At 36.8% G+C, this 15469-nt stretch overlaps 1 protein-coding gene across 11 annotated transcripts in view; it reads right to left on the bottom strand.

Annotated features, from left to right (window-relative positions):
* Positions 1–15469, bottom strand: part of RPE (ribulose-5-phosphate-3-epimerase) — a 58381-nt gene that overhangs the window by 31474 nt on the left and 11438 nt on the right. For 9 of the 11 annotated variants that reach the window (XM_023592200.3, XM_023592199.3, XM_058300201.2 and 6 more), the window contains one exon: positions 12658–12737. The exons of the other annotated variants lie outside the window; for them this stretch is intronic. In XM_023592200.3, coding sequence (XP_023447968.1) covers positions 12658–12737 — 80 coding nt within the window. The remainder of the gene's footprint in view (positions 1–12657; positions 12738–15469) is intronic. 11 annotated transcript variants of the gene reach the window in all.

Raw genomic sequence — 15469 nt, forward strand, 5'->3', positions numbered from 1 at the left:
AAGTGTGATTTCCAGATCATATGGTAATTTTATACTTAGCTTTCTGAGGTACCAACAAACATTCTTCCACCGTGGCTACATCATTTTACATTCTCACAAACAATGAATGAGTATTCCTATTTCTCCACATCCTAACACTTGGAATTTCCTGGTTTTTTTTTTTTTTTTTTAAATAGTAGCCATTCTAGTTGGTGTGAAATGGTATCTCACTGTGGTTTGATTATTAGCATTTCTCTAATAGCTAGTATGTTGAGCATATTTTCATGTGCATTTGGCCATTTGTATATCTTCTTCGGAGAATTGTCTATTCAACTCCTATGCCCATTTTTAAAATGGGTTAACTTCTCTTTTTACTGTTAAGTTGTAGGGTTTCTTTATATATTCTGGATATTAAGCATCCTTTTTGGATATGTGGTTTCCAAATATTTTCTTCCATTGAATTGGATGTCTTTACTTTCATGATAAAGTCCTTTAATGCATAAAAGATTTAATTTTGATGAAATCCCACTTATCAGTTTTTTCTTTTATTGGTTGTGTTTTGGGTGTACAGTCTCAGAAACCATTGCCTAACACAAGGTCCTGCAGTGCTTCCCTGTTTTCTTCTAGGTGTTTTTATATAGTTATGATTCTTATATAGTTAGGTCTATGACCATTTGAGTTGATTTTTGTATATGATGTGAGGTAGGAGACCCCCATCATTCTTTTGCATGTGATATCCAGTTTTCCTAGCACCATTTGTAGAAGAGAGAGACTACTCTTTCCCCATTGAATGGACGTGACACTCTTGTCAAAAATCAGGTGGCCAAATACACCATGCTTAACTATAGAAAGAACATACAGACATTTTTAAAAAATCAATAAGGAAACAGAGAACTTGGTTAATATGAGAAATGAACTAGAGCTAAAAGGCATATACAGAACACTGTACCACAAAACAAGTGCACATGGATCATTCTCTATGAAAGGCCACATGCTGAGACACAAAACAAGTCTCAATAAATTTCAAAAGACTGAAATTATGCAAAGCAGCTCCTCTGACTATAATGGAATGAAACTGGAAATCAAAATAGGCAGAGAACTAGAAAATCCAAATATATGGAAGTTAAATAAAGCACTCGAGCAATCAAGGGGTCAAAGGAGAAATTACAAGGGAAATCAGTAAATATGTTGAGAGAGTGAAAACAAGAACATAGCATATCAAAACTTATGGGATGTGGGGAAGGCTGGGATGAGAGAATATAATCCTAAATACTTTTATTTAAAAAGCTGAAATCAAAGATCTGCCAGTACCTCTAGAAGAACTAGAAAAAGAAAAGCAAACTAAAAACAAAGCAAGCAGAAGCAAAGAAATAAATTAGGGCAGAGATATATGAAACAGTTATAAAATTTATAAAATTTTAGCTAGACTAAGAAAAAGAGAGGATACAAATAAAATAAAAAGGGGACATTATTACCAATTCCACAGAAATAAAAGGTACAGCAGTTTGATATAATTATGAATTTCAAAAACAGATATTGGATTATGTTTGTAATCTGATCTATACCTGGGCACGATTAAGTTATAATTAGGGCTTTGACTGGGCAACGTCATTAGGGCATTGAGTTTCCCCATCCCTTGGTGGATAGGGACTCACAGATAAAAGGCATGGCAAAGGACAGAGTTGAGAGCTTTTGATATTAGAGTTTTGATGTTGGAGTTTAACGCTGAAGCCTTAAGCTGGAGCCCCAGAAAGTAAGCTCACAGAGGAAAGAGCAGCAAGCCCCAGGAAGAGAGGAACCCTAGGAAAAAGCAACTCTGGGAAGAAAGGAACCTTGAACCCAGAGAGAAGCAAGACCCTGGAAGGGAGGAACCCAGGAAGCCTGAACCCTCATAGCCGTTGGCAGTCATCTTGCTCCAACACGTGAAAAGAGACTTTGGTGAGGGAAGTAATTTATGCTTATGGCCTAGTATCTATAAGCTCCTACCCCAAAGACATACCCTTTATAAAAAACAACCAATTTCTGGTATTTTGCATTAGCACCCCTTTGGCTGACTAATACAAAAGGATCATAAGAGAATACTATGAACAAATATAAGCCAACAAATTAGACAACCTAGATAACATGGGCAAATTTCTAGAAACACACAAATACCCTATGCTGACTCTAGAAGAAATAAAAGTTCTCAAGTGACCAATTTCAAGTAAAGAAATTGAATCAGTCATTAAAAACTTCACAAAAAAGAAAAGCCCAGGAATTAATGGCTTCACAAGTGATTTCTACCAAACATTTCAAGAACATTTAATAACCTCTAGGAAGCCAATATCACCCTAATTCCAAAGCCAGATAAAGATGCTACCAAGAAAGGAAAAAAAAAGACCAAGTTCTCTTATGACTATAGATGCAAAAATCCTCAACAAAATTCTAGGAAATTCAATCCAACACCACATTAAAAAATGTATACACCAATTTAAGTGGGATTTATTCCAGGTATGCAAGGATGGTTTCAACATAAGAAAATCAATGTAATATACAACACTAACAAAATGAAAGTAAAATTGACATGATCATCAAAATTGATGCAAAAAAGGCATTTGACAAAATCAAGCAGTCTTTCTTTAACACTTAGAAAAAAATGAAAACTTCTGCAACATGATAAGGGTATATACAAAAAACCTACAACTATTAATAGCATCATACTCAATGCTGAAAGACCAAAAGCTTTCCCTCTAAGATCTGGAACAAGACAAAGATGTCTACTGTCACCACTGTTATTCAATGTTGTACTGAAAGTTCCAGCCAAAGCAATTAGGCAAGAAAAAAGAAATAAAAGGCATCCAAATTGGAAAGAAGTAACACCTTCACTTTTTGTAGATGACATGATCTATAGATACAAAATCATGAAAATTCTCCAACAAAGTTACTACAGCTAAAAAATGAATTTAGCAAAGTTGCGGAGTATAAGATCAATATGTAAAAATTAGTAGTGATTCTATACACTAGTGAGGTGCAATTTAAGGAAAAAAATCAAGGAAAAAAATCCATTTAAAATAGCAACAGAAGAGAAACCCTAGCAATAAATTTAACCAAAAATGTAAAGGACTTACGCACAGAAAACTGTAAAGCTTTGTTTTAAGAAAATGAAGGTCTAAATAAATGGACGGACATTCCACGTTTATGGACTGGAAGACTAAATATCCTTGAAATGCCAAATCTACCAAAATTGATTTACAGATTTGACGCAATCCCAATCAAAATTCCAACAGTCTAAACAGCCCAGGTGTCCATTAACTGATGAATGTATAAACAAACTGTGGTGTATATACATGATGGAATATTATGCAATGGTAAGAGGAAATGAAGCTGTGAAACTTATGACAACATGGATGAAACTGGAGGACATTATATTGAGTGAAACAAGCAGACACAAAAGGACAAATACTCTGCTTTATGAACTACAAATATTATGCAAACTCATGGAATTAATAATTAGAATATATGGGAAGCGGACTTGGCCCAGTGGTTAGGGCATCCATCTACCACATGCGAGGTCCGCGGTTCAAACCCTGGGCCTCCTTGCCCCGTGTGGAGCCGGCCCATGCGCAGTGCTGATGCGCCCAAGGAGTGTCGTGCCATGCAGGGGTGTCCCCCGCATAGAGGAGCCCCACACGCAAGGAGTGCACTCCATAAGGAGAGCCGCCCAGTGCGAAAGGAAGTTCAGCCTGCCTAAGAATGGCGCCACCCACACGAAGAGCTGACACAACAAGATGATGCAACAAAAAGAAACACAGATTCCCGTGCTGCTGACAACAACAGAAGCGGACAAAGAAGACACAGCAAATAGACACAAAAAACAGACAACTGGGGTGGGGGGAGGGGAAATAAATAAATAAATCTTTAAAAAATAATAATAATAATTAGAATATAGGACACCAAAAAATAGAATGAGGGTAGAAAATGGAAAGCTGATGGTTAATCTATGCAGAACTGGTTAAAAGGTTGTTCATAAATCTTTGGAAATGAACGGAAATGGTGAGAACATATCAAGGTGTTTGTGACTAACAGAGCTATTATATGGGTATCACAGTGGTTGAAAGGGAAAGTCCAAGGACATGCATGTTACTAGAGGGAAAGCTAAAAATTTTAACATGGGACTGTATAACACAGTGAAATCTTATGTAATATATGAATATGGGTGATGTTGCATATATATAACTGTTTTTATAAACTATAAATACAAAAAACTAGAGAGAAGGAAACAAGATTAGCAACTATGTATGGCAGGGGAGGCATAGAGAGATTGAGAGGTTGATGAGCTTTGTGTTTTGTTTTTTATTATTACTGGAATAATGAAAATGTTCTAAAAATGATTTAAGTGATAAATGCACAACTATGTGATTATAACAAATACCATTGACTGTACATTTTGGATGGATTTAAGCTTCAATGTATCAATAAAATTGATGTATTAAAAAAGAAAATTCCAACAGCCTACTTTGCAGAAATGGAAAAGGCAATTGTCAAATTTATTTGGAAGGATAAAGGACCCCAAATAGCCAAAAATATGTTCTTGAAAACATAAGGATATATAGACCAATGGAATCAAACTGAGAGTTCAGACATAGACCCTCCCATCTATGGCCAATTGAGTTTTGACAAGGCTGCCAAGTCCATTCACTGGTAAAGAATAGTCTCTTAATCAGAGAGTGCTAGAAGAACTGGATATACATATGCAGAAGAATGAAGAGGGATCTCTTTCTTACAACATATACAAAAATTAAATAAATGGATCAAAGACCTAAATATAAAAACCAGGACCATAAAACTCCTAGAAGAAAACACAGAGAAGGATCTTCAGGAACTTGTGTGAGACAACAGATTGTTTACACCCAAAGCACCAGCAACGAAAGAAAAAAATTGATAAATGGGACCTCATTGAAATAAAAATATTTATGCATCTAAGGACTTTATCATGCAAGTGAAAACAATCTACTCAAAGGGAGAAAATATTTGGAAATCACGTATCTGGTAGGGGTTTAATATCCAGAATATATAGATATCCTACAGCTCAACACTAAAAAGACAAACAGCCCATGTAAAATATGGCAGACTTGAATAGACATTTCTCCAAAGAAAATGTGCAGATGGACATAAAACACATGAAAAGATGCTAACATCACAAATCATAAGGAAAATACCAAAACTGCAATGAGATTCCATTTTATACCAACTAGAATAGCTACTGTTAAAAAAAAAAAAGGCAAATTACAAGTGTTGGAGAGAACATAAGAAATAGGAACACTCATTCATTACAGGTGGGAATGTAAAATGGTGCCACTGCTATAGAAGACAGTTTGGCGGTTCCCTCAGAAAGCTAAGCAAAGAATTACCACATGACTTGGAAATCCTACTTCTAGGTATATACTAAAAAGAAATTAAAGCAGGAGCTTGAAAAGATATTTGTACACTGATAGAGCAGTAGTTTCACAACTGCCAAAAGATGAAAGCAATCCAAGTGTCTATCAATTGATGAATGGATAAACAAACTGTGGTAAATACATACAATGGAATATTAATCAGCCCAAAACAGAACAACATTCTTAAAATAGACATTGTGAAAGTACTTATCAACACTGAATTATATAAGGGAATATGGTTAAAAAGGAAAATTTCAGATTGTATAAAAGTTACTAAATTAAAAATAAAAAAACTAACGCAGGACTGTACACCACAAACCAGTGAGATCACTGTAAGTGATGGACTATAGTTAATAATACAATTACATAACTGTTCTTTCATGAATTTTAACAAATGTACCATATGAATGTGGTACATTTAATAATAGGGTGGTACATGGGGAACTCCTGTGTATTTTACATATTTCACGCATGATTTTTCTGTAAACCTATAACTTCTGTTAAAAAAAAACACTTGGTCATAAATGTGAGGGTTTATTTCTGAACTCTCCATTGGTCTATATATCTGTCCTTGTGTCCATACCACGCTGTCTTTTTTTTTTTTAAGATTTATTTACTGTTTCTTTATTTATTCCCCCCCTCCCCCCCATGGTTCTCTCATCTGCCTGCTCATTGTTTGAGAGTGCCCAACTGCCTGAGCCACATCTACTCCCTGCAGGCTGTGGTATCTCCTGCCCTGTGGCATCTAGCTTGTTGTGGCGGGAGGCGCCATCTGCTTGTCTTCTTTTAGGAGGCACCAGAACCTGAACCCAGAACCTCCCGTGTGGTAGGTGGATGCCCAACTGGTTGAGCCACATTTGCTTCCCATCATACTGTTTTGATTACTCTGGCTTTAAGATTGGGAAGTGAGTCATCCAACTTCATTCCTCATTTTCAAGATGGCTTTGTCTATTTAGAGCCCTTTACCCTTCCATATAAATTAGATGATGGACATGGAATGACTTTCCATTTAGGTCTTTCTTATTTATTTAGCAATGTCTTGCAGTTTTCTGGGTTACGTGCTTTACATGGTTAAATTTATTCCTAGGTATTTGATTCTTTTAGTTGCTACGGTGAATGGAATTATTTTTCTTGATTTCTTCTTCAGATTGGTCATTGCTAATATAGAGAAACACTACTGATTCTTGCCTGTTGATCTTGAACCACACTATTCTGCTGGGTTTATTCAGTAGTTCAAGTAACTTTTGTTGTGGATATTTCAGGGTTTTCTATATATAGATGTCATTTACAAAGAGAGAAAAGTTTAATTGTTCCTTTCCAATCTGGATGCTTTTTATATCTTTTTCTTGCCTAATTGCTATGGCTAGAACATCCAGTACAATGTTGAATAAGATTGATGATGGGGGCATCCTTGTCTTGTTCCTGATCTTAGGAGGAAAGTTTCCAGTCTTTCATCATTGAATACAATGCTAGCTGTGGGGCTGTCATATATGGCCCTTTATCATGTTGAGGAAGTTTCTATTTCTAGTTTTCTAAGTGTTTTTATCAAGATGTTGTGCTGGATTTTGCCAAATGCTTTTTTCACATCAATTGAGATATGTTTTCCCCCCTTGGTTATGTTAATGTTGTATATTTCATTTACTGACATTTTTAATGCTGAACCATCCTTGCATACCTAGGATGAATCCCACTTGATCATGATGCAGAATTCTTTTGAAGCTGTTAGATTCGGTTTGCTAGTATTTTCTTGAGGACTTTTGCATCTATATTCATAAGAGATATTAGTTTGTAGTTTTCCTTCCTTGTGGTATCTTTATCTGGCTTTGGTGTGAGGGTGATGGCACCACAGAATGAGTTAGGGAGTGCTCACACCTCTTCAATATTTTGGACAGCTCTGAGCAGGTCAGGTGTTAACTCTTCTTGAAACATTTGGTAAAATTACCTCTGTGAAGACATCTGGTCCTGGGATTTCCTTTGTTGTGCAGTTTTTGATTACTGATTCAATCTCTACTAGTTACTGGTTTGTTGAGACCTTCTATTTCTTGAGTCAGTGCTGGTAGTTTGAGTGTTTCTAGGAATGTCCATTTCATCTAGGTTATCCAATTCGCTGGCATACAGCTGTTCATAGTATCCACCTCTTATAGTCCTTTTTTTTTTAAAGATTTTTTAAAATTTATTTCTCTCCCCTTCTCCCCTACCCCCCTTCCCCAGTTGTCTGTTCTCTGTGTCTATTTGCTGCATCTTCTTCGTCTGCTTCTGTTGCTGTCAGCAGCATGGGAATCTGTGTTTCTTTTTGTTGCGTCATCATGTTGTGTCGGTTCTCCGTGTGGGTGGCGTCATTCTTAGGTAGGCTGCACTTTCTTTCACGCTGGGCGGCTCTCCTTACGGGGTGCACTCCTTGCACATGGGGCTCCCCTATGCGGGGGACACCCCTGCATGAGATGGCACTCCTTGCGTGCATCAGCACTGAGCATGGGCCAGCTCCACACGGGTCAAGGAGGCCCGGGGTTAGAATCGCATACCACCCATGTGGTAGACGAATGCCCTAACCACTGGGCCAAGTCCGTTTCCCTTATAGTCCTTTTTATGTCTGCGGCATCAGTAGTAATGTCTCACTTTTCATTTCTAACTTAGTTATTTGAGTCTTCTCTTTTTTTCTTTGTCAGTTTAGATAAAGGTTTGTTGATCCTTTTTTTTAATTGATGTTTTCAAGGAACCAACTTTTGGTTTTGTTGATTCTATTATTCTCTATCTCATTTATATGCACTCTAATCTTTTTCCTTTTTCTGTTCCTTTTGGGTTTAGTTTGTTATTTTTATAGATCCTCTAGTTTTGAGGAAAGGTCTCTTATTTGAGATCTTTCTTCTTTTTCGAGGTAAGCATTTAGAGGTATATATATTTCTCTCTCAGCACTGTCTTTGCTGCATCCCATAAGTTTTAGAATGTTTTATTTTCCTTTTCATTTGCCTGAAGATATTTCATAATTTCCATTGTGATTTTTTCTTTGACCCAAACGAATACATTATTTAATTTCCACATATTTGTGAATTTTCTATTTCATCCTCTGTTACTGATTTCTAGCTTCATTCCACTGTGGTCAGAGAAGACCCACTGTATGACTTTAATGTTTTTTTAAGTTTATTGAGACTTGTTTTGTGACCTAACATATGGTCTATTATGGAGAACGATCTATGTGCTTTAAAGAATGTATATTCTGCTACTGTTGGGTAAAATGCTCTATAAATATGTTAGATCTTGCTGGTTTAGAGTACCATTCAACTCTTCTATTTCCTTATTAATCTTCTGTCTAGATGTTCTACCCATTATTGAATGTGGTATATTGAGGTCTCCTACTATTAATGTAGAATCATCTATTTCTCCCTTAAAATTTGCTTCATATATTTTGGGACTCTGCTTCATGTATTTGTAATTGCTATTTCTTCTTGCTGAATTTATACATTTATCAGTATATAGTGACCCTCTTCATCCCTTGTGTGATGGTTAGGCTATTGTGTCAACTTGGCCAGGTAATTATGCCCAGTTGTTTGGTCAAGCAAGCACTGTGCTAACTGTAAATATAAGGGCATTTATGGACTTTAGTCACCTTTGACTTTACTGCAGTGGTAAATCATAGACAGCTGGTTATAATTACATCAATCAGGGAGATTGCCATCAGCAAGAGTGACACTTAACCCAGTTGAATGTATTAAAAGGGGAAGTGATTAGCATTGAGAGAGAATTTCCCAGCTCATCTTTGGACAGCCAACATCTCCCAGAACTCATCAAGAACCTTCATTGGACTTTCATTGTCTGCCAGTGGAACCTGGACTTGTGCATCCCCACAACTGTTAGAGAATCTTATAGAATTGCATAATATTGACAGATATCTCTAGTTGATTCTGTTTCTCTAGAGAACCCTAACCCATTGTAACAGTTTTTGACTTTAAAAAAATCTATTTTATCTGATATTAGTATAGCAACCTCAATTCTCCTTTTGTTAGTACTTGCATGGTACATTTTTTCTCATCCTTTCATTTTTAATCTATTTGTGTCATGGAATTTAAGGTGATTCCCTTACAAAAAGCATAGCTGGGTCATCCTTTTTTATCCTTCCTGCCAATCTCTTTCCCTTTTGCCTGGGGAGTTTAATCCATTTACATTTCAAGTAACTATTGATAATTCAGGATTTATTTCTGCCATTTTGCTATTTTGTGTTTATAAGTCTTATACCTTTTATGACCCCTCAATTCTTCCATTAATGCCTACTTCCATATTGTACTTTTTGTTTTGTACCACTTTGAGACCTTCTCATTTCTTTCTGACTGTATTTTTCATGAGTTTTCTTTGTGGCTACCATGGGGTTAAAGTTTAACATCCTAAATCTATAACAATCACATTTGATTTGATACCTACGAATCTTCAATAGCACACACATATACTGTTTCTATACTCCTCTGTCCCCCCTTTTTGCTGTACTTGTTACAAATTATATTTTTGTGCATTGTACGCTCAAAGCTATCAATTTATTACTTTTATGCATTTGCATTTTAGTACCTGTACGAAGCAAGAAGTAGAGTTACATACAAACAATACAACAGTACTGGCATTCATAATCACCCATATGGTTACCTTTACTGAAGGTCTGTATTTCCTCATGCTACTTTGATCCACTGTTAATAGCATTCTTTCCTTTCAGTCTGAAGAACTTCCTTTAGCTTCCCTCAGCTTTTGTTTAACTGGGAATGTCTTAATTTCTCTTTCATTTTTGGAAGAAATTGTTGCCAGATATAAAACTTTGTTGACAACTGTTTTCTTTCAGCACTTTATATATTTCAGACTACTGCCTTTCTGCCTCTATACTTTCTGATAAGAAATTAGCACTTAATCTTACTGGGATTCCCTTTTACATAACTGCTTTTCTCTTGCAGCTTTCAGAACTGTGTCCTTGGCTTTGGACAACTTATACTTTGTCAAGGCATGATTCTCTTTTCATTTATCCTGTTTAGGGTTTATTGGGCTTTTTGAATGTGCTATCACATTTTCCCTTAAATTTGGGAAATTTCCTGTCATTATTTCTTTGCATATTTCTTCTGCCCGTTTCTCTTTCTTCTCTTTCTGGGACTCCCATAATACGTATATCAGCATGCCTGACGGTGTACCACAGGTCTCACTGGCTCTGTTTATTTTTTATCCTTTTATCTTTCTGCTCCTCGGCCTGAATCATTTCAGTTGTTTCTTCTACCCACCTCCAATCTGCTGCTGAAACTGTCAAGGGTATTTTCCATTTCTGTTATTGTGTTCTTCAACTCCAGTATTTCTCTGGAATGATTTCCATATTGTTCATTCAATGTTTTTTCTTATATCCTTTAGTTTTTTCTCTTTGCTTTCCTTTATCTCCTTGAGCACAGTGAAGATCACTATTTTAAAGTTTCTGTTCAGTACGTCACTCTTGGTTTCTAGACTTTTATCTTGTTACTTTGGATTGATCATACTTTACTGTTTGTCTTGTAATCTTTTGTTGCACATTGTACTTTTTAATATTTAAAACTGTTAACTCTGGGATTTATTCCCTGGACTGTCCCTTAGGTTTGTATGCAGCTAGTGATATGACAGATTTTCTTAAGTGCCAGATGCCAAGAGCTAATCAAAACAAACTAACCAAGACAAAACGTATCTTTCACTCTTTTTGCAAATTGGTTCTGCTTAGGCAAGTGGATTAGCTTATGTCAAATAGGAAGTGCTGGGTCCTCTCTTTGCCTGTGTGATGTGGAGAGCCTGCTTCTTCTCCTAAGTGTTTTCTAGAAGCACCAGGGAATTCCTCATTTACAGCCCAGTAGAATTTGAGTAAAAGACCCCGCTACCCGCTTTGGAACAGACCTTCTCCCTCTCCTAGGTGATCTTTTGACTGACTTAATGCAGATAATCCTTTGCCCTATGACATTTCAACTTAATTTATTTCTCACAGGGTCCCAGCTCTGTCTGCAAGCTGCTTCTCTGCTTTCAGGGACAAACTCTGGGAGGGCAAGCCTGGAACACATTCCCCCAGCTCAGTTTCTCAGACTTCCACCTGATAAGACTTTCATCTGATAAACTTACATGCATACCAGTATGCACAAAGGGGATACTCTGCTCCCTCTGGAATAGGGCCAGGTACCCACAATGGGAATGCAAGTTGGCCCTACCCTGTGTTGTGGAGGGCATGGGGGAAGGGACAGCAAGGGAGCCAGGATCTTCTTCTATGGCTTTTGAAGCTGCATTTTCTTAATTCAGTACTTGAGGGGTTAATGCAGCTTTTCACTGTGTTCTGTAGTTTGAAGGAAGGTTACCGTTTTTAAGATTTCTCTGCCACCTTGGCCCCAGGGATTTGTAACAATGACCACCCTCAAAGAAGGCCCCAAGCAATCTGAAGGAGCTGATGATCAGAGGTAGAGACCTGGAGGCTTAGATCTTTATGTTCCACCTAGCAAGCTGAGCCAGGAGCTGTAGCTCCAGTCCCCACTGCTGCTGGCCAGGAGGCTGGCAGAAGGGGGATGTTAGCCATTGCCGGGTGAAACTTACTGGTTTTTACTTCAATTTATCAGCCTCTTCCTCACTCTGTTCTCTGGATGCTGCATCCTATTGCCCCAGGGTCTGGAGTTTCAATGTGGTTGATTAAGACAACTCTTGCCTGTTCAATAGTTGTTTTGGTGGAGGAACCAATTCTTGGAGCTTCCTACACCACCATCTTTCCCAGATAGCTCACTGTGTGATCTTAAGTCTTAATTTATGTTATTCCATTACATGGAATTGGAACATAAGCAGGCCCCATCTCCACTCGAGTGAAAAAAAATTGCTTCTTGATAATAAATCAATCAACTGATTCAGAAATTTGCTTAAACAATTACACTGAGCAATTATATGTGCCTATGGTTAGCTCTAGGAAAACCACAGAAAACAAGGTGGATTAAATCCCTGCCCTTTCAAACCTTGAAGGAATTTCTTAGAAGAAAACCAAGATGATACAATAACCTAGATAAGGGTTTAGGATAGGGTGTTTAGAAAGGCCTCTACAAAGAAATAACAAATGACCAGAGGCAACAAGGAGAAGAGACAACAAAGTCAGGTACAAAGAGATTAGGAAGGTGAAGGCCCTGAGGCAGGAAATGCGTTGCTTGGTTTGCTAAACAGGAGCCAGGCCAATGAAACCTGGAAGTTAAGAAATCAATCATCCACTTTTCCTTTACCTGCACTGATGCTTGGAGATGGCGTAACAACAACTTACCAAAGAAAGGGTCCTGGCCTAGCTGCTTTCGGAGACTTTCTACCACAGGGTGACCAAAGGTGATGTTGGGAACAAAATGCCTACAAGACAAATAAAACCTTACTCTGAAAATATTTTCAATTCAGTTACTGTATTTTTCTCAATATGTATTCTGATGGAGGTAGGCAAGTTGGTTGGCTGGGGTTGCAACATTTTTCAGTGTAAAACCTAGCAATATCAGTATAAATAATACTAAAAATGCCCTAGTAATTTTAGTTTTACAAAGTATTATCTCCTTGATATTTCTACAAATCTGTATAGGTACATAACAATCATTCACAACACATGACAGGTAGAAATGGAAAGATAACACAATCAAAATTCCAAAAGCTGTATGACTTGCCCAAGTCACATACTAGTTAGTAAATTCTGAACTGATGCAGATCTCCCAAATTCTAAGCTGTCATAGGCTGCCTGTGGCTACTTCTAATCCACAGGGTACTAAGTAACAATTTATTTAAGCTGAAAGATCATCAGTAAAGATACTTGCTATGCTTAATACCAATAACCAACTTTTACTGAGGGTTTACTACATGCCAGGCATTATACCTTATTTCATTTAATCTTCATAACAGCCTTATGAAAGAAATACTATTATTATCTTCATTTGAAGAGCACAGGATAACTTGCTTGAGCAACCCAGTTATTATTTTCTGAAGGGAGAATTCAAGTTAGGTATTCATGTATCAAACCCAAAATATTTAACCGTTAACATACTCCAGTTAATCCTTTTCTTCTGTTGCTACCACAATTAAATAGTTAACTATATGATGCAAGTGTCATGCTGGGTGCTTCTAGGAGTACAGTATTTTAATAATAATAATAAGCTAGAGATATTGCTTTACCAAAAAGACCTTACAATCTCATTAATGAGTGCTGTTAGAGATAGCTAACAACTCACTAGAGTTGGTGGTGGGAAGCAGACACAGCCAAGGATTTTTCCCAAACCCTCTTTATATTCAGATAGCCCATATGGTGAGGTCTCACAAATGGATAGTAAGTTTAAATAATGTCATTGTAGAGCCTAGGAGGTTGAATAATATTCCTTTTCCACTCTTATTTTACCCTTTTGCCAATAAAGAAGTCTTCTAAGTATGGCAGAGCCAAAGAGAGAAAGTATACCATGTCCCTGAAATACCTCATGGAAGAATATGCCCATTGAATTGTGTGAATTTAAAAAAAAAAATTACAATATTAAGCCACTGAAATAAGGGCTTTATTTGGTAAAGCAGCTAATATTACCCTAGATGAAAATAATAAGAAAAGCTAAACAAGTATGCAATATGTGATTACAGGTAAAACAGTTTCAGACACAAATACTATAGCACATTAGAACAGGGACAATCGTGAGATTTATATAACAAGTAGGATTTGTATGAAGGGCATATAGATGAGATAAGAAATAAAGCAAAGACTTCAAGAGCAGAAATAAGAAAGTTATGGTCAAGGAAGGCAGTGGTGGCGGCGCTGACTGGCTTGGTAGGTTCTATCACACTAAGGATGTCAAATTCTAGGCTAAGCTGTTTAAACTTTTTCCTGTGGTAAACACAAAGTGAGATATTAAAGTAAGAAGCAATATGATGCAAAAAATAAGTAGATGCTGGATTTGTCAATAAATTGAAAGAAGGGAGGTAAGAGGTGCTAGTAACTGGCAATGAGACAAAAGGATAGAAACGAGGAGAGATAAAACTGATAGGATTTAACTGATTAGACGTGGGGGATTGAAAACAGAAATAAACCATGATTAAGGGCTTAAGTTTAGGTTGCTGGCAGAATGAGTCTTATTAAAAACTAGAATTTATATATGGGCCAGGTACCATTCTAAACACTTATTAAACACTCACAACTCCACGAAAAAGGTAATATTATCAACTGTATTATACAGATGAGACAAAGAGGCCCAAGGTCACACAGCCAGTAAGTAAGTGCTGGAAGCAGGAGTTAAATGCAGTGGAGGCTCTTAACTACTATGATCATTTGCCCCTACACTAATAATTAACAGAAATAGAAAGTCCAAGGAAGAAGGGAATTAGAGAGGTCATGATTCAGGGCATATCTCAGAGGGTCAGATAAAATAAACTGACGCAGACACTTTCATTCATTATCACTTTGGTCTTTGGAGGTTGGGTTTCTAGGATTTAGGAAACTGTTCTACCATTTACCTAAGAGCACTGATTTTCAAAGTGATAAAGGAGAGAGCCTTATATTTACTTAGAATTTGGAATAAGGGTCAGATAAGAAAGCAATGAGGCCTACTGAATATGAGACAACTCAACATTGAAAGAACTGAATTTCACTCACTGTTGTTTTAACTTGTTGCAATGGTCTAGGAAATTTTTATTTCATGCCTTCACCTTAGGTTGTTGTCTCTACCTTAGGTTTTACATAGCATAAAAATAAAAACATAACCATATCAAGAAAATATGATGATATAACAAATATACTTTTACCTCACTGGGAAACAGGAGCATATTATTTAAAACAATTATTGAGTCCCAAATTGTGCTACTGAAGGTCAATTTGATATTCTAGGTTCACAGTTCTCTAAATACACTGGAAAGAACAAGAACAAACTAACATTCTCAAAAGAAGCCAAAGGTTTACTGCTAAGGCTTATTTATTTATTTTTTTACACTTTATTAAACTTATTAGATCACAAAGAACGTTACATTAAAAAACATAAGAGGTTCCCATATATCCCACTCCCCACCCACCCCCCACGCCATCATTTTTGTAAACTGCATTTTTTTGAAGATACATACATCACAAAAAA

Source organism: Dasypus novemcinctus, chromosome 7, assembly GCF_030445035.2.
Source record: "Dasypus novemcinctus isolate mDasNov1 chromosome 7, mDasNov1.1.hap2, whole genome shotgun sequence".
Lineage (NCBI taxonomy): Eukaryota > Metazoa > Chordata > Mammalia > Cingulata > Dasypodidae > Dasypus > Dasypus novemcinctus.